This window comes from Trachymyrmex cornetzi, unplaced genomic scaffold, assembly GCF_001594075.2.
Source record: "Trachymyrmex cornetzi isolate Tcor2-1 unplaced genomic scaffold, Tcor1.1 scaffold1462, whole genome shotgun sequence".
NCBI classification, from domain to species: domain Eukaryota; kingdom Metazoa; phylum Arthropoda; class Insecta; order Hymenoptera; family Formicidae; genus Trachymyrmex; species Trachymyrmex cornetzi.
In genome coordinates, this window is record NW_017296051.1 from 371,511 (window position 1) to 399,034 (window position 27,524).

A 27,524-nucleotide genomic window follows, 5' to 3' on the forward strand; every position below is an offset into this window, starting at 1 on the left:
TTTTTATTTCGGAAACTAAGTCGTTTAGGACACATGTTTATATGGACTTTTTTACTTGAAATAAATCAAAGAATCGCTCTGTTGAGTTTGGGAATATACTTAACTAACACCCTGTACATATATGATATCAAAATAATCTTTTAATTTTCTTTTTTCAATTCTGCAACATAATTGACGAATCAAACGTTCCAAGGGAACGAAAAAAAATTGATCGATTTAGACTTATAATTACAATCTTTCTTTCGGCAGGCGAAACACAAAACGAAGCAACAGTTATCAGATTTAGACGTTGCAATCACACGATACGTGATTGTTAAAATTACCCGCGTTCACCGTCTCGTTTAATGGCTTTTTGGTCTCGACTAAACCACACGGTTCACCGCACGACGAATTCCACGCTTGTATATTAAACTTGTTTATAAGATACGACGATAGTATCTCATAAAGAGTACGAAATATTATAATAATTGATGAAGGAAGTAGCCTTAAAGTAACTTATTTGAAGTAGATTGTTGACGTAAAGGTATAACGATTTAGACACGCAACAGCGCGTACACGTAGCTTGCCAGTACGAATAGTATTAAGGAATAATACATTTTGGACTTTTCGCGGCTCGATCTTTCGTATCGTACGATCGAGATTCGAAACAATAGATATTGTTCGCTAAGTTGACGCGAAGTATATTGCGAGCCAACGAAATAACGAAAAAAAATTGCGTATAACGTAGAGATTTGTTATAAAATATGCCCTATTAAATTCGAAGTTGAAAGATTGTTTTTCAATTTGCAATAAAAGGGCGAATTGCAAAAACTTTAAATAAATAACGAGTAGCGTAATATGCATCGGATAACAGCGTATATTAGTATGTAAACAATTGTTTATTGTGTCGCGAAAATTTTGTAATGATAATCATACATACATTGGATTTATTTTAACTTACAAATCGAACGTCGAATTTAACATGGGCATATATATTTGTATACCACATCTGTTCATCTTCGCGTTGAACGAGAGCAAACTTACTCAATTTTGATATTCTTTTTTCTATATTTCGCCTACGAAATCGGTTTCACTGCCAAAAGGTATATCACGCTGTTGCGTCATAAATATGAATTTATTAACTGATTAATATTCGAGAGCGAAAACTTTGTTATGAAATAAAATAGCATATGCGAAATAAATTTTTCGAGAAAACGGAGGCTATACAATACGTAGACAATAGTGTTAACAATAGTTTTAATAGTACCTTAGCAGTAACGTCATTAATGGTATAGAATATAGTTATTATTAATAGTGAGCGAAGAAACATTTATACAAAAATGATCGAGCGTTGTCCGATCGTATACCATTCCTATACAATGTATCGTAACAGTATTTGCTATTATATTAGTGGTAGTAAACAGGAAAAACTGTTAGTACAAAGTTGTATCTTATTTTTTATCGACTTACTTACCCCATCTTTATCCCAATGATTCCTAAAGAAAAAAATGTGAGATGATATCAATGGTAATAAATAATCTTGAAAGATCATATATATTTAAACACTTTTATTTAGTCGCATTTTATTAAAGCATAAGTTTTTTTCATATACACATTGTCTACAAATAAAGATTTATAGCAGCAATGAAGAATAATTTATAATAATCTATCTCTCATCACACATGTATAACACAATGTACACCCTAAACAGTTCCGTCTGTGTTGGGTATATTATCATGTTGAATTAATTTTTGATATAGAACACGAAAATCTTTTCGATAGAAAAGTCTTAAAAGGATTATATCGATTGGGTGAGAGAACAGAAAAGAAAACCAATTCGTTGATAACAATAATGCAGTAAGCTACACAATGAGAATTTCCAGTATCTTCAAGCAAGGCGTCGCAAGACATCAGTAATGTACGCAGAAGGATTTCTTATATCTTCTAATAAGCCTGCAATGTGACATATTTATGTTTTAATCGGATCAAACAAAGACGAATCATTGAAAGATTTAATACAAAAATTAAGTCTATAATCCTTATAAATCCTTTGGTTTCAAAAAAATAATTTTGAAAACTTAATTTGTTACTGAATTCTTCGATTTTTTACATTTACAAAACTTACCAACAATATCGCAAAATTCCTCGAATGATGTGCACGGCAACAATTCATCGCGATACGACGAAAGCACACGTTCCGAGGCTTTTAGCATGACTTCGTCATTATGCCTGATGTATTCAGCCAGAACCGAAGGCCACTGGTCATCGGATAAAACATTTACTTTCTGTAAATGTAGAAATAATTTAGGCAAATAGACGCAACTGCTATACGTAGTCAATAATTATTAAAATCATCCGAACCTTAAGGAAGTTTGCATAAATAGAATCCACTAGACCGAAGAAGATTAGAATATTTTTGTAAATAGGGTAATCCTTGGCGCTTGGTTCCATAATAGTCTTTGTAGTGGCTGAAGGGGACACGTAACGTTGATGTGCAAGGACGAGTAATCGATTGAGATGTGTAAGTCTATGAGATTTCCAACGAGCAGGTGTAAGTAGAAGAAGCGAAAGTGTGCACTGATACAATGGACCCTCTGCTTCGTAACAACTATCGAGCCACGTCGAGCCTGGCGGTACTTCTAAGTAAGTCATTAGAGCTTTATCCTCTCTGGTTGCTGATCGCGTTCTATGAAAATAAATATCAAAAAATTTGTAATATTAATAATGTAACTTTTGTATTAATCTCCTGTTCTTTTCATTTCCAATTTTGTGAATCTTTCTTCTCTTTATTATAATTTCTAATACGTTATCAAAATATACTTACGTATTAACGACATACAGAGCCATGTGTATTAAGTACGGCACTATATGCATATTTGATTGGGGACCTCCACCACCGGTATCTTCATGGAAACTCTTCTCCTGAGCAAATCGCAGAAGAAGCAGCTTCAGATCATGAACGGTCGATGAGTAAGATATATCGCGGTGACTAGTGCATTCTTGTAAATATGTATTGTGCCTAGCTAAACAACTGGCAAATCCAGACTCTGGAACTTGTGGACCCCACAACGGCAGCAATCCGTTACATTTCGTATTAGCGTTCTGTAACGCCGCGCTTTCCCACTCGTCTCTAGCGCGTGCTAAACGTACCGCAGACGTATGGCAATCTACGTGGACCACGTTGAAATGTGTGACAGTCGTATAACCTACAGTTTTTCGTTGCTTTGTCTCAAATTCTTCTACGTTGCAGCGCTTCGTGAATGTATAAACACCTAACACCTGTAACAAAATAACAATAAAGAACGTAATCATTAAATAAGATAATAAAGGAAATATACAAAAAGATATTTAACGCTTCTAATAATATAAATTACATAATGCTGATATATTATCGTTAATAAAAATCAATTCCAAATTTCTAAAATATAGCACTAAATGTTCACATGACCCCAATTCTAAGATATGTAACGAAAAGAATAAAAGATATATACCAAATTTGGTTTAAATTTGTATCCTTCGCGACAGATGACACAGATCAGTCCAGTCTCATCGCCCAGGTCTTCCATCTGCTGAAGAATCGTTCCACTGGCGGTGACTTGACCCTTATCGTTAGTTTGCATGCCAAGTGCGCCCAATTGTCTCTCACGCATTGCCATAGCTAAGCGTTTCTTCTCGCTGCGGGTGTGTTGACGAGCTTCTTCGATGAGTTCGGCTACTCGTTTATTAGTACATAATGCTTCCAATAAATTCTCTGCTAATGAGCCAACATGTTCATTTGAAGACACTTGCTCTAGTCGATGGATGATGTTAATAGTTATTTGCGAGACAGTCAACTACACAAAATAAAAGATCAATTAATTATATTATATCAATGTCATTCATTAATAAAAGAAAATTGTAAAGACAAAATATCTGTATTACCTGAGTCGGCTCATGATCTGTAGCTAACCCAGTGAGGAATCGTAGAATATATTTTAGAGCTGGTTTGGATATAAATTCCTTCAACTCATCACTATCTGTGCGTAACAACGTGGGTTTAACGCATGGGGCATGTACCTGCAAAAACATAGAAAAATATAATTAACCGTATAACATATTCTTATACTTATCTCGTTTTATATCGTTTTATACTCACGGTGATGTACTCAAAGGCATCTTTCACTATGCCCATATTTATGATATAATCTTTCAGTGTATTTCCAATGGCATTTCGTTCAATGCCTTGAGTGAGTATGCAGAACAGTTCTAACTTCTGCTCGTCCTCAGGCGTGTGCTCAAAATCGAATTTGTAAAAGTTCAATACAGGTTTGAAGTAATCACACAGGAGTGCCATTTTTTCTTTATTGCCGTAAGTCAACGCCGCCAAGACTCTCGCAAGGTGTGCGAGTACGCTAGCACTTTGCCTAACTGCCGTGGACTGTGTGCAGGATAGGAGGGCCTTGATATGTTCAGGTCCACCGAGAGTGCGCGAAAATGCTTCGAATGCGCTGAATGGTTGCGACGCTGCATTCGCTAATATCGTTTCCATAATCTACAATCAATATTAAACATTCACGTATTGCTTATAGCGTTAAATAAAAATTATCTTCTTTGTCGTTATACTTACGTCCAATAATTGCTCAGTAATTTTCGCTTGAGAATTTTCCGATTCTGTGGCAAGACAACGTTGGAGAACGTCCAAAAATACGGTTATTGCTCCCAATTCAGGTTTGCTTAGAACTTCTTGGTTTTTCTTGACCTTTACGCACAATCTGAATAATTTCAATAACACTTGAAGAAGAGGTCTCGCGCGATTCACATCGTGTATTGCCGCCAATCTGTCCAGCATAACTTGAAGACCGCCGCAGTCTGCAAGTACATTAGCCATTTTGTAAACTTCCTCATTGTTCACCTCCTGCTCGCTACTGGCATTCAAAGTTTCGACAAATTCTTCAGTTGCGTCTCCAAGCAGGCCACGCATACGATATATTACGCGCATGGCATCACATTCGCCACCTTCCAGCACCCAAATCTTCTTATAAACCTGGATAAGGAAAAGAAAATATTATGGAAATACAATTCTCTTTAATTAACTATTTGTATAAAGACAGAAATAAATAGAATGTAAATATTTCAAGATGAATTTTACATGTTTGCCAAAAACTATATTCTTACCTCCTTAACAGGAAGGTCCAGACTAATAATTTTATTATTAACGAGAAGTTCCATTCCGTTATCATCTTCTAAAAGTGCAACTAACTCGCAATCTTGACAAATCTTATTTTTTACATCTCTCATAAGTGGACCAAGGCCGGGTTCTAAGCTGCTATAAGGATTTCCTAACATTCTTCCCTACAAAAGTATAAAAAAATAGAAATATTCTCTACGTAAATATAAAAATTTTATTCGGAAATGGACACGTGAACTCACTTGTAAGAAATCTTCCTGTTGTGGATCCTTCTCAAGCGTCAAAAAGAATTCTCCGATATCATTTTCCTCCGGATAAATAATCGAACACAATCTTTCAAATATGAATACTGGAGTACGAACATCTTGAGGATTCTGCTTTTGTATCGTTTCAACGCAAATTGCCATGAATGCTTTAGTTTCCTCTTCGGTGCCTAATACACAAGATAAATATTTCATTCTCGTATACACGAGCAAAGATTATTGAAAACATCTGAACGCAAAAAACTTCAAGATTATTACCGGTAGTCATTTCTTCTAAAAGTTCTAATAGCTTCTCTTGCGTATCATCAATTAGTCTAGTGCGCTGAACAACCAGTCTCCTAAGTGATAGGTAACCGTTTAATACTGCACCGACTAGTCGGCCCTTATATTGCTGCTTGATATTTTCCTGTTCCAAGAAAGTTGCCAAAAGTTCCGTAAGCATTTTCAATGAGTACCCTTGAGCAAGATCGCTAGTTAAAGTAGTCTCCTCCAGTCTGTGTAATTCCTCTATTTCTCGGGTCAAGAGTTCCGCCAACAAAGTCATTACACCGCGTATTGCCAAGAATTGCTTCCAAGGCGACTGTCTAATTAAACTTTGATATAATGTGAGAAACTCAGTGCTGCTCTCGCCAGCGGTACGTAGCTCTTCCAAATAACATGTCAACAAAACCAGAACCTCCTTCTTCCTCTCTATGCCTTGGCAAAGGCTCTCGATCATGTTACACGCTACTTGGCGTGCCAGGCGAGAACTAGGGTTGAAGAGAACTTCCTTCAACCAAGCACCGTCGGACAGTTTTAGCGGTTGAACGCCTTGATGCCTCATGCAACGCTGATGCCACCTGTGCCCGTATTTTTCCATCAGATACAACACACGAGCCTCCTCCTAAAACAAAGAATCAATGAAGAAAAACAATAAATCGAGATATTTTCAAAATATTTCTATTATCTTTTCATGATAAAATCATATATATGTAATTGAATAATATTATATAATAATTACGACTTCATAATTACTTTATTTTCATTGATTAAAACGTTAATTTAGTTGCTTTACTTTGCACCAACCTTTTTAAGAGGTTTAGCTGTAGATGGTTCAGTCTTCTTAGCTGGCATACGGCGAAGCCATTCGGAATATGAATGTTTGGGATCGCCACTGATCCATTTACCCACATCAATACTAACGTCTTCCGGAGGCTGTACAGTTGCCAGAGACTCGATGGTTTTATCCTGAAATTATGTAAAAATTACGTGAAAAAATATACATTTACAATTACAATATATAATTACACGCATTACAAAGAAAGATACGTGCTACGTTCGGTTGAATGCTTACTTTATTTTTCTTCGATACCGGTTGATCTGGTTTGATAAGGCCTTGTAAAATTTTCAGACACGGCAATATGATACTTTCCATTACAACGGGACTTTTTGATTCTTTACAAGCCATTAAAAATAGCTGCATTACGCATCGCAATTTCTGTTCCCAACAAGAGTCCTCTTTTTGCACGAGTGCTGCGAGAAGAGCCATTTCATGTCGTACGGCGACCGAAAGATTAGGGGTAGCAACTCGTCCGCGAAGTGTCAACGTGATTCGATTAGTTAGAAGCGAGCATATCTCTTTAGTTGATTGTGCGTTATCCCTTGTGACAAGGCACAACAATTGTCGGACGTCCTCTTGCATTTGTACTGTACCCTTTCGCAAATTGTGCTCCACGAGTTCTTGGATTAGTCCTTGTTTGCACAAAACATCTCTGGCTACACTTTTGGTAGCTAATGCGCGCAAGAGTATCAAGCAGTGTTCCGTTGCAGCGGATGCACATCCGTAACAACGTCCGACCGGCGAAACTATGGTTTCGTCTTTTATGACATCGTTTGCACTGGACCCACTATATGACGACTGCGAGCTACTCTGACCACGTTGATTTCTGTCATACGCAACAAGCTCTCTGCGACAGGCTAGAACGCGTTGGATAATTTTACTCAGCTCCTCAAAAGAAGTCTTGCACTCTCCGCAATATCTTTGAGCGAGTAGCTGGATCGCTCTATTCACTTGAGTACTGCCAGATACCTGTATACCGTCTTCTAATCCTCGATCCAAACGATGCTCAGATATTTTAACAAGAAGCATTTCCAATGTAGGTTTGTTGGATATCAAAGTTTTATATACTCGGTCCGCCTTCTCTAGTAAAGTATTAATGGTTGCCACCGTCTTCTTTCGATCGTCGTCGTTTTCTATGGGATCAACGGCGCAGCACGGTCTGCCAGTCAAGGTGTAATCGAACTTTGCGTATTTGCAGAATCCGCAAGCGTGACATAAGAACGGATCTTTTTCATCATAATTAATCGCTCGACATTTGTGGCACTGAAATACGTTTTCGCCGCAGTTCGCGCATATACCAGGATTTGCCGGTACACTAGCGGAACATCGCGGGCACTGCAACGTCTCGGATGAGGCTTGAATATTCTCGTAGAAATCGGCATACTCGATCATGAGATTACAAGCGACTATTGGCAATGGAAATTCCATTTTGACCTCCGTCTGCCCCTGGGCAAGTGTAATCTTTTTCGCCTTGTGCCACATGGCTGGTTTATTCTTCAATTCTACGACAGCCTGCACTGACCGATTGTTATAGTACACATTGATAGTACGAACCATTTTCGTTCTCTTCAGATCGCCTATGCGGAGAGTGATGCGACTGATGGTATGACTGCCGACTAGTTTCACGATCTGTGTCGTCGTTGTAAATTTGGAATCTACTTTAATTGACGACAGCTTGATTGTTGCCATCGGTACTTCTGGATTATTACACACAAGACAAGGTTCACTCTCCAAATAATAGCCGTCTAATTCAACGAACTGTGCCAAATTTACGTAAAGATTCGCGTTAGGATGTCGCGCAAGTAACTGATTCTGCGCGTGTAAAACAGCAACCGCCTGCTCCATATACGTATGCATCTTCTTTCCAGCATGCGGCGTTTTCAAACAGAAGTAACCAAGTAAATCAACAAATTGTGCTGCCTTTCTGCCATAAGCTGGGACCAGAGGCCACAAACGCCATAACAGATCCAGCAAAACTTCTTGATCTGTTGGTCCACAATTTCTAAAATTTAAAAAATACGTGTTTTAATACTTTTTCTTGCAACATTATATCCCGTATTTTTCATATTTACATCTATTTCACTTCTTTTGTTCTATAATTAAATTTTGTGAGTAATAAGATTGATAACTTACTTATAAATTGCTAAGATAAGAGAATGCGCTTGTAAACGAACGTTCGTATTATTTGTTTCAAGAAGGAAAGTTTGTATAAACTTCATCAGCAATGTGGGATGCACTTGCTTTTGAATTTGCTCGACTAGAGTCAAACATTGCGCTTCTTCGAATTTAGCCTCCGTATCGGAATCTTCCGATTTTTCCCGTTCACGCCTCTCTTTCGTACCAGTCATTGATTTCGATTCCTAATTTAAATTGATATTAACACAAACGTTGAAAAAACACTCATAATAAAACGACCGTATAATTTAATATACAAAATCGTTATATTTACCTTTGATTTAGCATCCTTCGTTTCTTTAGACTTGTTATTTGAACAAATAGCACATTGCAACAACTGAAGCACTGTAGGACTTACGCCTTCGTCCAAAAGTGTCGAAATAGCGAAGAGATACGATAGAACTGTATTCTGTTTTAAACAAAACCGTTGCCAATTTCCTGTACGACTAGTAGCAATCTCTACACAACATTTAAGGTGTTCAATTAATTCCACCAAGGAGTCGTATGGTAAATTGATGGAATGCGGACGAGCATGCGGCGGATCGTAGCCACCGGTAGTACAACACTGTTGCACGGACTAGCAACAAGAATAATAATTCAAACTTAGTTTACGATATCATTTTTGTTTAATATAAAAGTATTATATAATAAAATTACCTGCACATGAGATATGAGAGCGTGAAGATCCCGTAATTGTCTGTATTTTTCCTTATTGCCGCATATAAAGAGTAACAATTTACGTACTTGTCGTCTGACGAATGGCGTTTGATACGACATCATGTATTCACAAAGATAGAAGTACCATGGCTGCATAGATTAAAAACAATTTATCGTTTATTTTTGTAAATAAGGAAGAAGCTACTATTAAAGAAAAAGCTATTGGCAATTACCTGTTCGAATGCAGGTTGCACTACGGTACTTTCTGCATATTTATGCACCTGATACGGCAATCGTAGTACCATTTCCGTCAATAATTGAGGATAAGGTTCGAATACATCGCCGGCATGGCCTTTAACGTATTGTCTCAAGAAGAATGGTGACATATCTGGAGGCGATGTGGTAAGATGTTCTTTGAGTAATTGACCTCCGATCATAGTACCAGACTCCTCTGTATTAGTACTAATAAACAGAATATATTCGTGAAATTAAGATAGCACATGGTTCCTAATGTGAGAATAGACTTGTCATGTATAAAACTCAGTTGAATTTCGGTGTTTTGATATTAAGAGATTGATTGAAAAGTAGTGAAATAAAGAAGCATGAAATAAATAGTAACTCATCTCAAAGATCCATACTTCGATAAGATTATAACTGATATAAATGAAATATTGGCGTCAATATCATAAATTATAACTATTGGTAACACAAAGACATTCATATCGGAATTGAAGTAAACTTACGTTTTCCAATAATCGAGCAAAGCTTGTAATAACGTTAGACAATAGTCGATAATACCAGCTTTACTCAATATTGCAGCAGTAGTTTGTGACACAAAGTTCGGATTATCCGAGGAAGTCTTTGCCGCGTATTTCGAACGAGACATAAGCACGCCTGAGAAAATAATGATAAAATAATAGTAATATGTATAGCGTACATTGATATAAGCTTATAATAAAGATAAATAATTATTTACTTACTTAGTAAGCGCATGATAACCAAATGAACTTCCCTCTTATTACTACGTTCGCATATATTGTTTGTATCAGGTTTATCCATCTCTAATTCTTTCACAAGCATTTGCAACAAACGTTCTACGCATGCTTTGTCTCTTTCATCTTGACCGTCAAGATCAGCAGTCAACATTAATACAACCTAGTGGAAAATAAAAGCTTTGATACTATTTTTCGTTTAATTTTCCTGATTACAAGCAACTTGTAATATTATAATAACTACCTGCATAAATGGAATGGCAAGCACTCCTCGGACATTTATTAGATTGGGCACAAATTGTGTAAATTTGTCCAACAATGAAAGCCGTATAGCATGTAATTTCACAGTAATCTCACCAGTTGTATCACTTTCCTGCTCAACGCCTTGCTCTTGCTCAGTACCTTCTTCTTGCTCGGTGGTCTAATATGGGATGACACACAATAATGTATAAATATAAAATATATTTGTACCATTCATTTGAATGGTTTCTCAAGTCAGAATTTCTGGAATTCCATTGTCAGTTTTAGACAGAAATAAAATAATAGATGCATTCAAATAATACATTCTAAATGTAAGAAAATTCACAAAAAAGATATTATTAATGTATGTGCGATGATTATGCAGTCATAGTTCTTTTGATAAAAAGATGAATAATATACTATTAGAGTTCTAAATAAAATTGCTTAAACTTCGAAGTCTCAACAGAATGCAATTTATTTTCATTTTCGGTAAAAGTATTTTATTTATTTAAAAAAATTTTTAGTTCCTATAATTGTCTATATGCAATTCCAATCTCTCACTTAAAAAATTCAGAATCTTTTATAAAGCCAATGGGATGCATATGTTACATTCTATATTCCATTCAGACTTCGACAATTAAAGGGATCCAACGAAGTCTTATAGCACGTTATTAAAAATGTTTAATGAAATTTGTTCAATCGTATGATTTTTTTTTAATTACATTTTTGTGGCAGTGTGGATTAAAGGCAACTTTTGAGAACGGAGGCTCAAAATTTTAATAAATCATCAATGATTTAATAAAATAAAATATAATAAAAATTTTTTTCGTAAAATCCACTTTCAATATATTAACTTTTAACTTTTATTAATTGTCTCTCTTTTACGACAATGTAATTACACTAATAAACTTAATTTAATTTTTTATTTAAAAAAAAATGCAATGTGTTATGCATCATTTTTAATTGTGAAGTTAGCTTAGACATATACATATGTGAATGATCTTTAAATATTATTCTTCATAAATCAAATTTAAAATCATATACATGTGAAAAGATTTCAGATAATTTAAATTACCGGTAGAGATTTCATAAAAACTTCAAACAACTTTTTTGAGATTGGTCATAAAAATTGAATTATCAGAATCTCAAAGTCAACTAAATACCACATCAGAATAGACTATGATGTATCAGTTTCAATAACAACGATAAATGGTATGACATGAAACAAGAAAAGAAAAATTATATCATAAAAGAAGACAAAAGAACATTTCTATATATAATATATTAATATGTCGAATGCGTCCAGTCACTGTCGCTGTTTCTTTTGCTTTTCAAGAACATATATAAATCTGCAATGTAAAGTTCTTGAATACACGGAACTTACAGTGAAAGTTGTAGGTACATCTAGAGTATTAGTTTCAGAACGTGGCGCTTGATTGACTCCAATTCCAATCGGAGGCATAGCACTGTCGGGAGCATTGTCTCCGTACGCGGAGCTCCTGCCAGAAACATTATGCTCTCCTGTCATGCTGTCAACGGCGCTGCCTCCACTATCGCTTCCACCGCTCTCGCTACCCTTGCTACCACCACTACCACCCTAACATAAAATGTGTCCCAAGCGTTACTATAATATGTGCAAATGCTAAGACTCTGTTGATCCACATCCGCATATTTTCGGTGAATAATAGTACCAAGACAGAAGATATACGCTAAGATGTCACTTACTTGTTCGGCGGGCGACGTTCGAAGGGTACTACCATCGGTAGCAGCGGTTGATCCCTCATCATCGGAACCACCTGCAGAAGCGGTCGTGTCAGAGTAATGTCCACCTTCTTGAGCCTAATTAGAAAAAAGCAGAGTCCACAATTATTAAAAGTGAAATATATAAATACCAAATACACCAGACAATTTATATACTTGATGTGAAAAAATATTACCTGAGCAGCGTTTGACACTTGAACCAATCCCTGCGCAGCTAAATTTTGCAAGCTTTGCAGTGTGGAACCGCTTAGATTTTGGAGGCTCTGTATACCCTGCAAATTAGGGAAGCCTTGCTGGAATCCTTGCCGCAATGCTTGCAGATCAGCGGCTCCTCCTTCGTGGTCTTGTAAACTGAGGGCTATGGCGAGCTCTACCATTGTTTCATCGTCAGCGTCTGGCGGCATATCAAGCAACTGTGGGAAATTACCCGCACCGAGCAACGCTTCTAACGGATGATTAACCACCCTTGCGGCAGCCGAATTTTGATTGCCTTCAGCACCGAGCATGACTGCCACTCTGTCCACTGCTTCGACGGCTTCAATGTCAAACTGTTGTTCCACATCGCGCTCCACTGTATCTTGAGATGCTTGCGATGGAACAGACGCGGATTTTTCTTCGGTTTCTGCAACTACACCTACAAAAATACCGATAACAATGAAAACAAATAATAAAATATATAATCAATCTACTAAATCTTTATTAAAAAATTATGTAAAATTTTTTCTATAATTCTAAAACAATTCTAAGAGATTTTTTAAAACATTTCCATTTTATACCTGGAGTACTGCAATTGGGAGGACTCGGTATATACACTCTCCTGCGTCTATATCTAGGTCTCAGTACTCTGATTATCGCGTGCTTAGCGCTAAAACTAATGGTAGTATCTGAAGATAGTAATAACTGCAGATACAATTTAGCAGCTATCGCGGTATTATTTTCAACGTCGCATATCGTGAAAGCATGAATTATCTCCACAATTGCGTGAACTGTTCCCTCAGCGTGTGTAAGACCTGGCATGACTACTGGAGCAAGTGCCATATTCTTGGGATACGCCATGTGTAGAGACCACAGTATTTCCATTAATTGGATGACCAGATGTTGATTTACATCGGTTTTCGTATTCGAACGAGCTTCTAAACGGTCTTTTTCAAAAACGGGTACTAGAAATAAATTATTTCAACATTATTATACATTTGTTCATTTAACATAACATCACTAATTTATAATACATACCGGTGCTTTCATCAATTGATTTATTTGCATATTGTTCAGCAAATTTCGCGAGATTGTGTGGGCGAGAAACGGCAATAGCACGAACAATAAGTACAAGTCTGTAAAAGTTCTCCGCATCTATATCTGCAGGATCATTTGCTTCTCTCATTGATTTCAAAGACTCAAGTACATGTGATAACAATGCATAATCCTAAAAAGTGCGCAGAAAAATATGACATATATGTAATTATTAAAATTATTAATAAATAATTAATCGTTGTATACCTTGTGAAAGTGATAAGCCTGTTTAGTGCCGTGAAGAGCAGCTAACAAAGCTGTTGTATGGATTTGTACTGATGGTGGAGTAGGTAATATTAATAATCGCGATGCAACATCGATAGCTGTGGCTTTTAATGAAGTTTTGTTGTCATCATGGGAGGATAAGATAAATGAAGATTCTAAGACTTCAAGAATGCTGGATATCATCCTATAAAATTTAAAAAAAAAATTATTTTTATTAATTATATTTATTATAAAACAAAAAATAGCTTTAAAAACTTTTAATAAATTGTTACCAGAACGTATTTCCCAATTACAGATAGTCAGGTACAAATTTTTTTTTATAAAAAGATATCTATTATTTATAAACTGTTTTTGGACTAACTGGTAGCACCAATTGCCAAATCTATTCCTCTACTTGCTTTCACAATAATAAAATTATATTATATATCCTTACCTTTCCATGTTAACCGAACTATCCTTTGTCGTTCTGATATAATATATGCTTGGATTAAAGAATACTTTCTTTATAAAATAATTGACTTATTTTATGTACTTCATATACTTAAAAAAAATATTCTATTAACGTACTTGTTCATTGAGGACAATGGCGCAGAAACGATAGTATTATCAGTTTCATTATTAACTGTCGTCACTGGTGCGGATGTTGGTGGACAAGATTGAATTTCTTCTATTTCTTCGGGCCATCCAAATACATCCTTAGTTTTACCATATCTGTATAAAAAAATAACAAAGTAGTACACTAATAGCAAGATATACAATTAGCCATGTAAAATTTTATGTTTGCATTTAAAAAGACATCCAATAGTATTGTAATCATACTAACATTTTGATGGAATCGACCATAATGACACCCTCTTGATCTTGGCTTGGTCCAAAAGTGATTGTCAATTTTTTATCAGCTTGAAGACTTTCTTCCCTCGTTAAAGGTATGTCGAACCATCGGCTTCTAGTTAGCGTAGTCCGAATACTTCTGCCAAATACCTTTACAGATATGATAATTATAAAACTAATTAGAATTAAAAAGATAAGTCTTTGCACATTACAGTAAACATATCTCGACTCACCTCAACGTACAGAGGTGCCTTTTGAATGTCCTGATTACCGAAAAGCACTCTTATTCCCGTCATTACTAAAATCACGTCGTTATTCGTAACTTCTACATTAAAGCCCATAGATTTCGTAGAGACCACGTACATTCCAGTGGTGTTTAAACGATGCTTGATCTGCGCGACATTATAAATCTGCAGTAAATCGTTGCCGCCAAACTCGACGTCGTTCATCACCTGACAGTGTTCGAAGAAATCAATGGGAAATGTGATAGATCCTGATGGTTTTCCCAACTTATTAGCTTTCTTTTTCCGCGTTGGCTTGATACCAGAAGGAGGACTAATTGGTTGCACAGTAGGCGACATCCAAAATCCGGTCTGCTCCATACCGGCCATATAAATTCTCAAACTTCCGTCTTCGCACAATAATATCAGTGTCGTGCGATGCTCAGCATTCGAACTTGGATGTCGAATCGCGACCATGTCCATGATCTTCGCCTTCGCGGGCATAATTTTGATCTCTTGTATCATGATTGTATCGGGCTTGATCATCAGTATCACCGGATTATTACTGGTCTGCAAAATAGAGCAGACCAATCCAGGATGATTCGCCACCTCGCTCCATTGACACAATGGTTGCGGCTGGTTATTGTTAGATTTATTGCCGTTCGTTTTGTTACTGGCGAGATTAATTTGGAATACTACAGTTATGTCAGAGTCCATGTGTTTTAGCGGCGCTATGAAACTCTTGCCACAAACGTAACTGAAGAATAGTAATTGCAGAGAATGAGAATAATAAATAGAGACACCTCCACCGCCCACTTGACCAGTGTCTTTTATTTCCGGATGATAAACGTCTAATGTGTTTGTCACATAGAAAGCACCATGCTTGGCTTGACTTTCCTCATCCATTACTTGGCTGTAAATATATCCGGCAGAAGACATGAGTAACATGTGGAATGTACCGTCTTCCGCATGCATAAATGTGCAATCTCTAATTTTTCCCGTCGGCACAAGGAAATAATACTGTGGACTTAAGGCGTCCTTTCCCAAGTCGTAAATTTTAACAAAGTCAGCAGTGACTAGTGCTAATTGTGTCTGTGCGCCAGGAAGCCACAGTGCCTTAATAATAAAGTTTCCACTTTCTAGCTGTGGATGTAACACCAGATGATCGGACACGGTTCCAGAACTGTTAAATGTAAGCACGTGGCAATCCTTGAAACCACAAACGGCCAAGAAGTCCTCATTCCATTGATTTCCAGTAACCGAAAGGACAGTAAAAGGTACTGGGGCCGAAGCAAGCCTTGTTAGAGTTAACTTTCTTTTAGAAGAATCTGCTTGTTTTAACAGTGCGCTAAGTTGCAGCACTGTTATCTTGCCCTTTTCATGTGAGACAGCTAAGTGCTGTCGTTTACCATGCGGAGACGACAGACAACACATAGCGACACGTCGTATCATATGAGCGGACAGCAATTGTCTAATTGTTTGACCCTGATCTCCCGAATAATTCATTCTAACATTTTCAAACGCGCCTTCTTGGGATCCCAAAGTTGGTAACATAAGCTGATCCGTATGCTCAAACTTTTTCTCGAGTGTGTGTAAGCGTTTAAGTGCCAATTGGGCTCGTGCATGACAACCAACTGGTGAATACCGTTGGCAAGATGAATCCACCGCGGGTACCAACACGCGCATCAAATCTACCAATGAAGATACTAATCCACTTTTCGATAATTGAGAATGTATCCAATCCTTAGATGATTCTAATTGTTTTGCTAAATATACTTGTCTTTGGGTATCGCGTCCGCTTCTCTCATGCTTATCGTACAAGTGCACAGGACTAGATGCTCTTCGGCGTAAGCTGCTTGTGAGGAGCAAGTTACTTTCCGTGGGTGCACCAGCATTGTTATATGGCATGTTATTGCCTACTTGATGTTCTGAACTTTGCGGACTACGCTTTGTCAGCGCTTGGCATGATCCATCATCTTTAGCACCGCAATCGCAGAAGAAATTTCCATATTTGGCATATGTGACATCGTGACCACGATGACAGACGCGTGCGCATACCGTGCAAACTCCAACTCCATCGACCATGTTACATGTATGACAATGGTACCAATGCTGATTCATAAACTCTTTTTGCGTGATCGTAAAAGTGCATAGTTTATTGCAGAGACTGTCTTCATCCGAATCTTCAGCCGCGCTATCATCATCGTCATGCGGAATTTCATCTACCCAATCGCTATCGTTTAAATCGTTATTTGGTACAGCACCTTCCCATGGTGGGCTAATGGCTCGATCTTGGGATTGTCCCTGCTGTGGGCAAATCGCGCCCACTATGTCGGTTATGTAATTTAATATACAACAATCCGCTTCGATGTATGGCGATGGTTTGTCAAAAGACTGGGGATCCTTGTTCATTATCTGTTCTTTACAAAGCTCGACCCATTCAATCGCAGCTTTGAACAGTAATGTATGTCCTTTTTCTAGTCCAGCATCAGCCAATGTAGACATAATATGCATCAAGTGTACAAATCGATTGCCTTCAATGGTAGGAGATAAAATATGGTACGTTAATGGTATGAGAACTTGAAGAATGGTTGTAGAAACGTTCGCGCTAAAATTGCTTTTATCTTTTACTATGTAATTCGTAAGTGCCCGCAAGAAGCGACTATTTTCATGAATCGTAAGCTGCTCGTCGTTATTAGTTGCAGGCTGATTGTTAGAACCATCGGAAATGACCCAATGAGTTTGTTCGTTATTAGATGCATTATTTCTTTCATCCGGTTTTTGACTATCTTCTGATGTACCAGAAACAGTTACCAATGTATTCGCAGTGCCGGCTGTGGGCGTTTGTATATTCGTTGTAGAAATAGTCGCCGGGACGTTTGTTACTCCCAATATAACGTGTCTTAACCACGTTTGTAGTTTCTCATCTTCAACATTGGCAAAACTAGCCACTGAATTGCAAAGACGATCAAGCGATCCGTCACCTGGTTTTTCAGTCGTTTTGAATAACGCACTGAAAAATTGAAAAACGTACGTGCTAAACTGTGGTGAAGCTTGAGATGATGTTATAGACAATAACACAGACACAAGACTACGATTCGAGTCGGGAGCGAAGAACAAGTCTAAAGCTTTACATCCAAGAGGTTTTTCCAATAATCGCTCCCAATATTTTATACATTGATCCAAGATATCCTCATCAATAACAACTTTAATGGATCCATCTGTATTATCGGTATATTCAATTATCAGATTGTAAGTATGATTTAGTACAAACAAGTGTTCGCGCAAGACCCGCGCCTCATTGTCATTATCCTGTCCTAATAATTTGGTCAAAGTGTTGGTAGCCATCTCTCGTAGATAGTCAGTACGAGCATCCATTGACAATGCAATGAGAATATCGACAGCTTGAGAATGTATGTCGGATTGTGGTTCCGGGGCTGTTGCGGAAGTGATGTATTCCATCATAAATGAGACCAAGCAATATAGCAAATTCTTCAATGACGGATTAATAGAGAATGTTGGATGTTCAGATAAAGATTTGACATGGTAATTTACAGTAGTGAAAATGTAGCTTTCTGCCGGTATTATATCATTTGCATATGTGTTCGAAGCCACAGGAGCAAACGCAATACTCTTCCATTTGTCCAGTGCGGATTTAACGCAACTCGGCAAGAATGAAACTAATGTGGATTCCGTTTCCCAATTTGCACCTGCCATTGATAAAATGTTATCTAAAATCAAATAATCTCGCATACCATATTTTCTATGTTCTTCAACAGATTCAAACGTATGATACAATATGTTAGATCGACATGATAACAGAATGGCATCTGTCACTGATAAAATATGTGGTAGAATCTCAATTATCATTTTAGTCCTGTTTGAAGGCACAGAATCTGCATTTTGCGTACTCTTAGAGGTTTCAATATTCTCAGTAGAGTTTTTCGATATGCTCTCATTCATAAGAACTTGCAGCTTTCCTACAACTGCAGCCAGTATACATAATGAACCAAGTTTCGGCAATGATGCTTTCGACATTATTTTGTCAGTAGCGTTATATTCGGGTTTAAGTGAAATAATACAATTCTTTGCAAGGGTAACGTCATATTTAAGAGAGTTTACGGTAGATGATACTGTTTTTAACAAATTTTCCGCATATTGCGTATACATTCCTTGCTTCACTAAACAATCTTTCATCCAACCGGTGAAAGTCTTATATGCAGCTCTTGGTCCCCATATCAACGAATGAAGCAGCATAGGTCCAGCTGGTATCTCTTCACCAAGAGCAAGTTTGTTCATGTAAGGAGTCGAGGGAGGTAACATTAATAATAAATCCCAACATATAGAAAAGCAATATTGAATTGCACACAGTCCAGTAAATGTAATTTTTTCTTTGTTATCAGCACTGCTTTTTTTGTGCAAATCAGTTTGATTGAGTACATTCAAAATATCGATCAATGCATCGACTAAAAGAGGATATTTCATTTTATCTGGAGTGCCCAAAATAAAGTTACAGGCCTGTAAAGAATAATAAATATATTTTACATTATATATAAAACTTTTACTATAGATAAAAAATTCGATCATGTTGTACAGAGAATATATATCACAAAAGTTAAATAATTAAAATTTTTTGTTATATTGTTTAAATTAAATTTTTTTATCATAAGATTATTAAAAATAACGTATCAAATATTAAAATACACGAAAATAAAGTTCTTAATATTGTTTAAAATAGATGAATGTTGTCAACAGTACAATATCATTTGAATCATAAAAATTGCTTCCATAAATTGTTTTTTTTTTTACAATAACTAATCCAATTGCAAAACGTACCAATCCATCCAACTTTGGTGCGTCTTGGTTATTAAAATCAGTCCTTGATAAACTATAAAAACGTGGTTTCATTGAGAATTCATCTTGTGAACCATATTTACGATAATTATCTTCTATTTCTACCCAAGGAGTAAAAGCCCTGGCAGTCTGTTTATTTCCATCTTTTGTATCACATACTAAGCTTGTCGCAGAGAATAGATTCCATTGTACCTATACAAAGAAAAAAAAATGAATACAATTATTATTAAAGAATTATAATTATTATTAAAGAGTTATAAATTATAACTCTTTAATTATAACTTATAATTATTATTAAGGCTCCTGACTACTCAGCCAAGAACTCTGCGTTGACGGTGGCGACACAGAATCAGACGGCAGTCTGGCGAAATCGGTAGCCACATACTTAAGCACGAGCCCATGTCCGTGTGCTCGCCCGTGAGTACACGGACATGGGATCGTGCTTGTATGTGTGTTACAGCGCCACACCATGATAAATGAGCGAACTTATAAACGTGGAAAAGCGACATTTTGACCAGTTTTGACGACGAAATTTGTGCACAATGCCATTTCGTTATTATTTGCTTAATTGTGAAAATGTGACTTGTTTCGTACTTCTTAAAGTAATTTTCGATGACAACTAAAGTTATCTTGGAATTTTATAAAAATGTATATTTAACTCGTTTCAACAGTTGTGAAATCGTGTGTTTCTGCCAGAATATAGGCTTACTTTACGAGTCTGACTATCAAGAGAGGAAAGGACAGTTGTCATCGATTTTTACAAGTGTTTTAAAGCAATCCCGTCATTTCGTTTCATCCAAATTGTCTTTGTTTACAAACGACATTGTGCGTAAATTTACGTGTCATTCCTCGCTTCTGACGTCATGATTCCAACACGGCCGCCGTAACTAGTCAGGAGCCTTAAAGTGTTATAATTAATATAATAAATGTACAAGATGTTTACTACCACTCAGGCAGCACTTTTGCACTGGTGGCCCTGGTATCTTGCTACCTCAATTACATTGAGATAATAATTTTCTTTAGCATTTTATAAAATTGTCATTACAAAATCACAATAAAATATTACAAATGGTAAATTATTAAATAAATTAAAATAAGTTAAACATATTTTATATTTTAACTTATTTAATAATTTACACTGTAACGTAATGATAATCTATATATATATAAAATGCCGTTTATATAGATTTATAAATATGGTGCAATAGATATATAACAAATGTCTTACTTGTTCAAGCAATACCGGATGCGCATCATACAGATGCTTCATCATATATTCAAGTAAAAGCAATAGTCGAGATAAGTGCAATAGTTGATAATCTTTCATTGGCGTTTTAACTGCTTCGCTGCAACGCACTGCACCACTTCCAGTTACAAGTAATACAGATTTTTTCTGCATTAAATTTAGAGAATGAAATAGAAAGAGAACTAACTGGGCATGTTCAACATTCAAATCTGTAATTGTATATTAATATTAAGTACATAACATAAAGCAAATTAATGAAATATTCTGAATAATATGTACTAAAAAATTTAATTATATTAACAATTATATATTTACTGAAAAAGCAAACATAAATAAATATACAACTAACAATAAGCTAATTAATTAAATTAAAAATATTTTACTTAAAAAAATATAGATATTATATGATATAAATTTGAAATATATCCTACCTTCATTTTCAGCTTCATACGTAGTCTGAGGATTACATACATTTTCAACCATAGTTGTTACTAACCGATGCCATATGCTTATACACGCAGCTTCCCTTTCTAATTGAGGTTTAAGCAACAATACCTAATTATAAAAATTTTTAGAAATATAATATGTGCTTGATACATTAAAATTAAATATTATTCTAAAGAATTTTAATGCAAAAAGCATCATTAAATCATTATGCACCTGTGCTAGTACGCTTAGAGTTCGTGGATACACTTGGAGAGGCCACGTGGTAGAGCTATTGCTTTCTGTAGACCAAGGACTTACTCCCAAATGTTGAAGCAAGGTATTTTGCAAAGATTCGCTTAGTGTATTCCATGCGAGTAAGTTGTGAGTGTAACGACTTAAAGCTTGAGAAAACTCTGAATACATAGTGCCCAATGTAGCACCATAAAATGCAGAAATTGTGCCTAAAAATGGAACTTTATACTATAATACTATACTTTTAATGTGTAGAGAGAATGTAAGAAATAAAACATAATAAATCTAAAATACAAAAAATAAATATTTCAATATAAAACATACAAAAAATACGGTAACTGTATAAATTTACCTGTTTCTGTTCTAGCTGTTTCATGATCTAGATCTCTTATAATTGCTGCCAATATAACCATTTGTTGCTCAACTAATCCATTAACCACATATTCTCGAACATACGTACTTCTACTACCGATTAAGTGCTTATTCATGAATTGAAATATTTTTGTTGCAAGTGAAATGTACTGTAAAGAAAAGAGAAAATCAATAATTAATAACTTATTTGCTACAATTTTGTAGCAATTATAAATATTAATACGTAACAAATATAATATGAATACATAAAAATAATATATTCATATCAAACATTCACGTTATATCTCATAATATTTATTTTTGTAGACTTTAGAAAATAATCATATAATTATAGAAACATACACCATGTGGCTCTCGATTATCAGGAACTATGGTAGTAATGGTAGTACGTTCTGCACTTGCTTCGTTATTTGTTTCTTTATTAGCATTTGTTGAAGTCTCGTCCGATGGAGCAATGGTTTCCTCAAACCATAATCCCAAAATAGGTTCGCTGTCCTCCTCTGCCGACATAATAGTTTGTTCTATATAGCGAATATATATCAGTGTATTAATAAAATTGTCTATATGTAAATATTAATGTAAGCATTTTGAAACTGCATCTAAGTGTATATGTTACATACGATTACATGTTTACAGAAATTATTTTAAAATTAATTTTCACATATTAATGGTAGCATAATGTGCATAATATTCACGGAAAATTAATTTTTTGTGTGCATTCCATAAAATAAAACTATAAAACGCACATTAAATAGCACTTATATGTTTTAACATTCCTGCTGGCAATGATGAAAGAAAAATTGCAAAAAAAAAAATAAAGATTATTTTGTAGCACGCGCGTGCGCGTGTGTACGTATATGTATTCTAAATATATATATCTTTCATAATCAATTTACTATTACATAGTAAAACTAAGCTCATATAAATATAGTACATTATAATATATTAGAGTTGCACAATTTTACCCTCATCAGTGGAATTTTCTGAACAACTCAAAAGATCTTCATAATATGTAGTAGAATCTGATTGACTCAACGCATCTCCTTCTAAAGGATGCTTTTGTACTCTTTTCAATGTACATGCCTAAAGTAAATAAAACACATATGAATATCACTTTATTAATATAAATATATTAATAAAATATCACATTATCGATGTTTTAATATTAATGCAAATGTATATAAAATAATTCAATACCTTTCTGTAACTAATAGTAGCCAGATAAAATAGCAAGTGATTTAATGGCACTGCTTGTAGGAACGTTACTGCTCTTTGCAATGCTGTAGCAGTAGACAAAATATCCAGCGGTGCTGGTTCAGGAACTGCCACAATCACATCGGAATTAGCTTCAATAGATACATCTTCCAAAAGCGCGCTCATTAAATTCAATGCGTGGGATGCTAATGCCACTGATAATACACCAAATCCTTGTTGTCTAGTTATAAAAAAATGTTATATAAATATATATATATATATATATATATATGTGTGTGTGTGTACCTATGTATGATATATACATGTCTCGGCGCTAAGAATACATAAAACAACTTATTAAAATTATAAAAATACATTAATACCGAAACAAAACTTACAGGACAGCTAGATTATGGTAGAACATGAAAATGATTATGTACACAGTACATATACAATTATGATCTAATCGTATATACATACATGCACATGTTTTTTTTTGGAGAAAATCAGAAAGACAAATGTAAATGCTTCATTTTTGCACTGCCTCTGAAGTATTGTCATCGCCGAAATCGTACACGAAAACAATATTCCGTTTTCTAGTGAAAATTTTGTTTATGTTTCTACCTTGCGCCTATAGTCAGTTAATTATCAGAATGAATCACCCATTGAGTGAATTACTCCTGTTACAATGTCGCGTATATATTCTAATATTGAATATGCTGATGATTTTTGTGTATGGTTTCTGTAACGGTAATACTACGGAGACGATGCAAGAGTATGCACACAGATTTCCAGACAGAAGAGTGCCAGATCAGCAAGTCACATTGACTAGTAGCGGGATTCTCTAAATGTCTTATCGATGATTGTTGCTATCGTTAACTAGCGAAAGCCAATGACAGGACAATCCTGAAAGAAAGCGCGGTTCTCACTGGCTGTCGCTAGTTTACGATAGCGACAATTGTCGATAAACCGTTTAGAGAATCCTACAACTGATCAGTGTTTGACTGCAACGCGAGCTGCTCATACTGAATGCACTATTGCAAAAAGCTAACATTTTGAATAATATTTAAATTAAGCAAGTAATAACATGAATAAATAAGTGTAAATGAGTAATAAATTAGTACAAAAAAGAAAACTACGTCGTCTTTTTTGTGATTTTCTCCAAAACGAATATCTTTAAAGGACTTTTTTTTCTTCCATTTATCGATTCCCTACACACTCCTTAAGTTTTAACATTTAAATTCAGAACATCCCGTACATATGTATAGATGACGTATATACAGAGACATTATCGTGTCTAGAGGTTTGTTCGCGTCACATGCTCCAACATGCTCCTACTTCCTCCTCAAACGCGCTCGTTAGAGTGAGTAGGAGCTATGTAGGAACATGTTGAAACATGTTGGAGTATGCAACGCGAACAAATCTTAAATGATTAGATCATGATTATTACACACATACATATATATATATATATATATATATATATATAATTAGCGTATATGTATATATATATGTGTGTTACATGTAATGTCAGATATCTTTCTTCATATTATAATTTTGGTAATCAACAGTGTATAAAGAAAAATATAAAATAACTTTAGAAAAGTTCCTGCAATTAAATCCACAAAGATATAGTATTATATATAAAACACATAATATATATTTACACTTTCATGAGATTTACACGTCCACTTCCATCACGAGCTTTACTTGGTGATTTTCCCTTTTCTTCTTTTCCTTTATCTGCAGCACTAAAACTGCTCACAGTTAATTGCGCTTGTAATCCAGCGACTAAGAGCCATACTCCAATCAGTAAATGATTTTGCAGAATCTAGTATAGATAAAGAAGATATAATTACATAACTAATAAAAAAAAAAACAATAGTATATATTCACAAATTAAAATTATCACTGGAAAATAGTAGATTTTAAAATAATAAATGTAATAAGTGTAATATTTTTTAAATTTTAATGTAGACAAAATATAATTTTTACAATATCAAAGAGAAACCAATCTCGTGGAAATTACTTACATGTCCTCCTGCACGTGTGCTATTTTTAATAACATTTGATACTTGGCCAAATATTTCTAGACTCTTCTCAACAACTGTAATTGCTAAAGAATCGTACTCCTCATCGGTCGTTTTTGTATTTTGATTGGTTTGACTATTTGCTGCAGTATTTGTACTACACTTAGGTGATACTGCATTTGTTATGCCAACTATGCTTGATGCTGTTGCATTTGCAATCGAACAATACAAACAAGACATAGTTAGCAGCGACAACTTTTCCAACTTTTGTGGTGTCAAAGGTTCGAGTATTGGAAGAGATATCACATTATGTACAATATTAATGTCACTAACGACAGAATGTAAACTGTGCCTTATCGTATGCGCTTCTGAGGCATTTGCTGGTAAGCTGAATCCCTTTTTAGATAAGTAAGCTTGATACTTTCGAGTATAACGCGACAAGTGTGGAAGATTTAAACACATATCCAACAAAGTATCACCAGCACCCATATTCTGCAATATGCTTATGTTGTTTGAAATAAACATCATCTGCAATATAATATAATTTATTATTATTTTGATTTAATTCATTCTAATACCGAAATATTATAATTATAATAATTATGATTACATATGTACAATAATAATATAACAATAAAAAATATAACTTATTATAAATAATATGTAGTCATACAATAAGTATATTTTGATCAGTTATAAACATTTATACTTCATTGGCAAACCTTAGTGTCAGAATGTGTCTCGCTTGTAATGACATTAGTATTTTTGTTCATACTATCTACAGAATTTTCATTAGTCGAAATCGCAGATGACGAAAAATCTTGCAACGGCATTGTCAATTGTTCGAGAATACTGGTAGACAAATCGCAACGAGACCGCATAGATTCTTTTACAGATTGCTGAGAAGATTCCTTCTCTTTTCCACCTGATGAAGTTGTTGCATGAGGTGGTAATTTTGAATTTTTTATTACAGAAACAAGAGCAATCTCTTCTGCAGATGTAAGTAAAGACTGTCCTGTGCATAGCGCACGTATCGGGAGTAACAGCTTCGTAGTCAAAACTGCCGATGCAGTTTCTCCAGATTGTGTTTGTTGTTGTGGCAACTTGTCCACGAGATACGCAAGCAATACTTTGCATGCTTGACAAACAATAGGTATTTGACTTTTGGCAACTGAAAAGGATATTTTGTAAGATTTAGTATATATTTATAACCTTATACATACCTGACAAAATATATATAAATAAGCCTATATAATAAAAAAACTTTAAAACTCTTTGAATTATTCTTGTATTCCAGGATAGTTTTAGAGAGATATATAGAATCAGAGAGAGAGAAAGGAACAAAAGATAACGAAAAATAAAATATTTAGATAAACATACTTAGATAACTTATCTAAAATATCTAAAACTATTTTGTCTAAATTATTCAAATACTTTACTAGATAAATATTTTTTACTCATTAGCAATTAGCTAAACATTTTACCTAAAATACCTAAAATCTTTTATGTAAGTACTTTCCTCAAATACCTAAAAAATATTTTACAGTTAAGTCTGCTTTCTTATTCTTTATATGTCTCTTATGATAATCATGAAATAATGGAATAATTGTAAGCACATCAGAATTTTAAATAAATGCGTATAAAATAATTTTTGGTACAATCATTCGCACGCGGATGCGCGATGTTACTTACATGCATTTGCGCAACCACTAATACACTCTGCTGACAAGGCAGCGACCGCCGTGTAAAAAGTATCGTATTGATCCTCGTGAGAGACAAATTTGTTTTCGCTGTAAAATAACAGAAGGAAAGGGGTGGATATTGTTGCCAAATGGAATAAAAGGTCGGATGAATTCGATCCGCGGTGACAGGCGGACATCCATTTCTGTTCCGCTAAGGGGGAACATGCTCTTTTGCGTCGAAAAGAGTGTGGTTTAACACGATTGCTGGACTACGACAAATTATACTTACCTTTTAACGATGCTCTTTATGAGATCGATAACGTCATTTTTATTAAATGAACGCGGCGGTGTTCCCAATATCGGTTTCATTACTGAGGCCCACTCATCATGACCACCACTCTTCGCCGCCATTTTTGACTGAACTGAAGCTAGAAATTTCCATGGTTGAAATATATAAAGCCTGCGGCACACGATGCTTGTTTTCCTGCTGGATTGCTAGCTGGATTAGAATCTTGCCACTGTATTGGCTGCAATGCTGGCACTGACAGCATCACATCCAATACGGTGG

General features: G+C 35.3%; 1 protein-coding gene across 6 annotated transcripts; it reads right to left on the reverse strand.

The window, feature by feature from the left end:
• Positions 1–1,560: 1,560 nt before the first annotated feature.
• On the reverse strand, positions 1,561–27,379 carry poe (E3 ubiquitin-protein ligase-like protein poe). 6 transcript variants are annotated; one of them, XM_018501994.1, is made up of 43 exons: positions 27,246–27,367; positions 26,967–27,064; positions 25,997–26,445; positions 25,278–25,802; positions 24,912–25,075; positions 23,248–23,485; positions 23,016–23,133; positions 22,393–22,571; positions 22,031–22,199; positions 21,661–21,887; positions 21,432–21,555; positions 20,983–21,209; positions 19,737–19,946; positions 14,913–19,418; positions 14,672–14,829; positions 14,416–14,559; positions 14,282–14,329; positions 13,831–14,032; positions 13,567–13,756; positions 13,110–13,493; positions 12,510–12,967; positions 12,298–12,411; positions 11,957–12,169; positions 10,577–10,753; positions 10,321–10,495; positions 10,084–10,234; positions 9,574–9,802; positions 9,341–9,490; positions 8,958–9,260; positions 8,642–8,868; positions 6,743–8,510; positions 6,475–6,636; positions 5,668–6,292; positions 5,389–5,579; positions 5,134–5,310; positions 4,586–5,002; positions 4,115–4,510; positions 3,901–4,035; positions 3,471–3,812; positions 2,804–3,258; positions 2,341–2,665; positions 2,105–2,264; positions 1,561–1,932 (listed from the first exon to the last, which is right to left on the reverse strand). In XM_018501994.1, exons 1-43 carry the CDS (start codon positions 27,365–27,367, stop codon positions 1,868–1,870), a joined length of 15,897 nt encoding a protein of 5,298 aa, XP_018357496.1. In that variant the 3' UTR covers positions 1,561–1,867. The 6 variants fall into 6 exon arrangements, with proteins under 6 accessions (XP_018357496.1, XP_018357500.1, XP_018357498.1 ...); XM_018501998.1 differs by having other exon boundaries at positions 1,868–1,932; positions 14,282–14,314; positions 22,393–22,550; XM_018501996.1 differs by having other exon boundaries at positions 1,868–1,932; positions 22,393–22,550.
• Between the last annotated feature and the right edge of the window lie 145 nt (positions 27,380–27,524).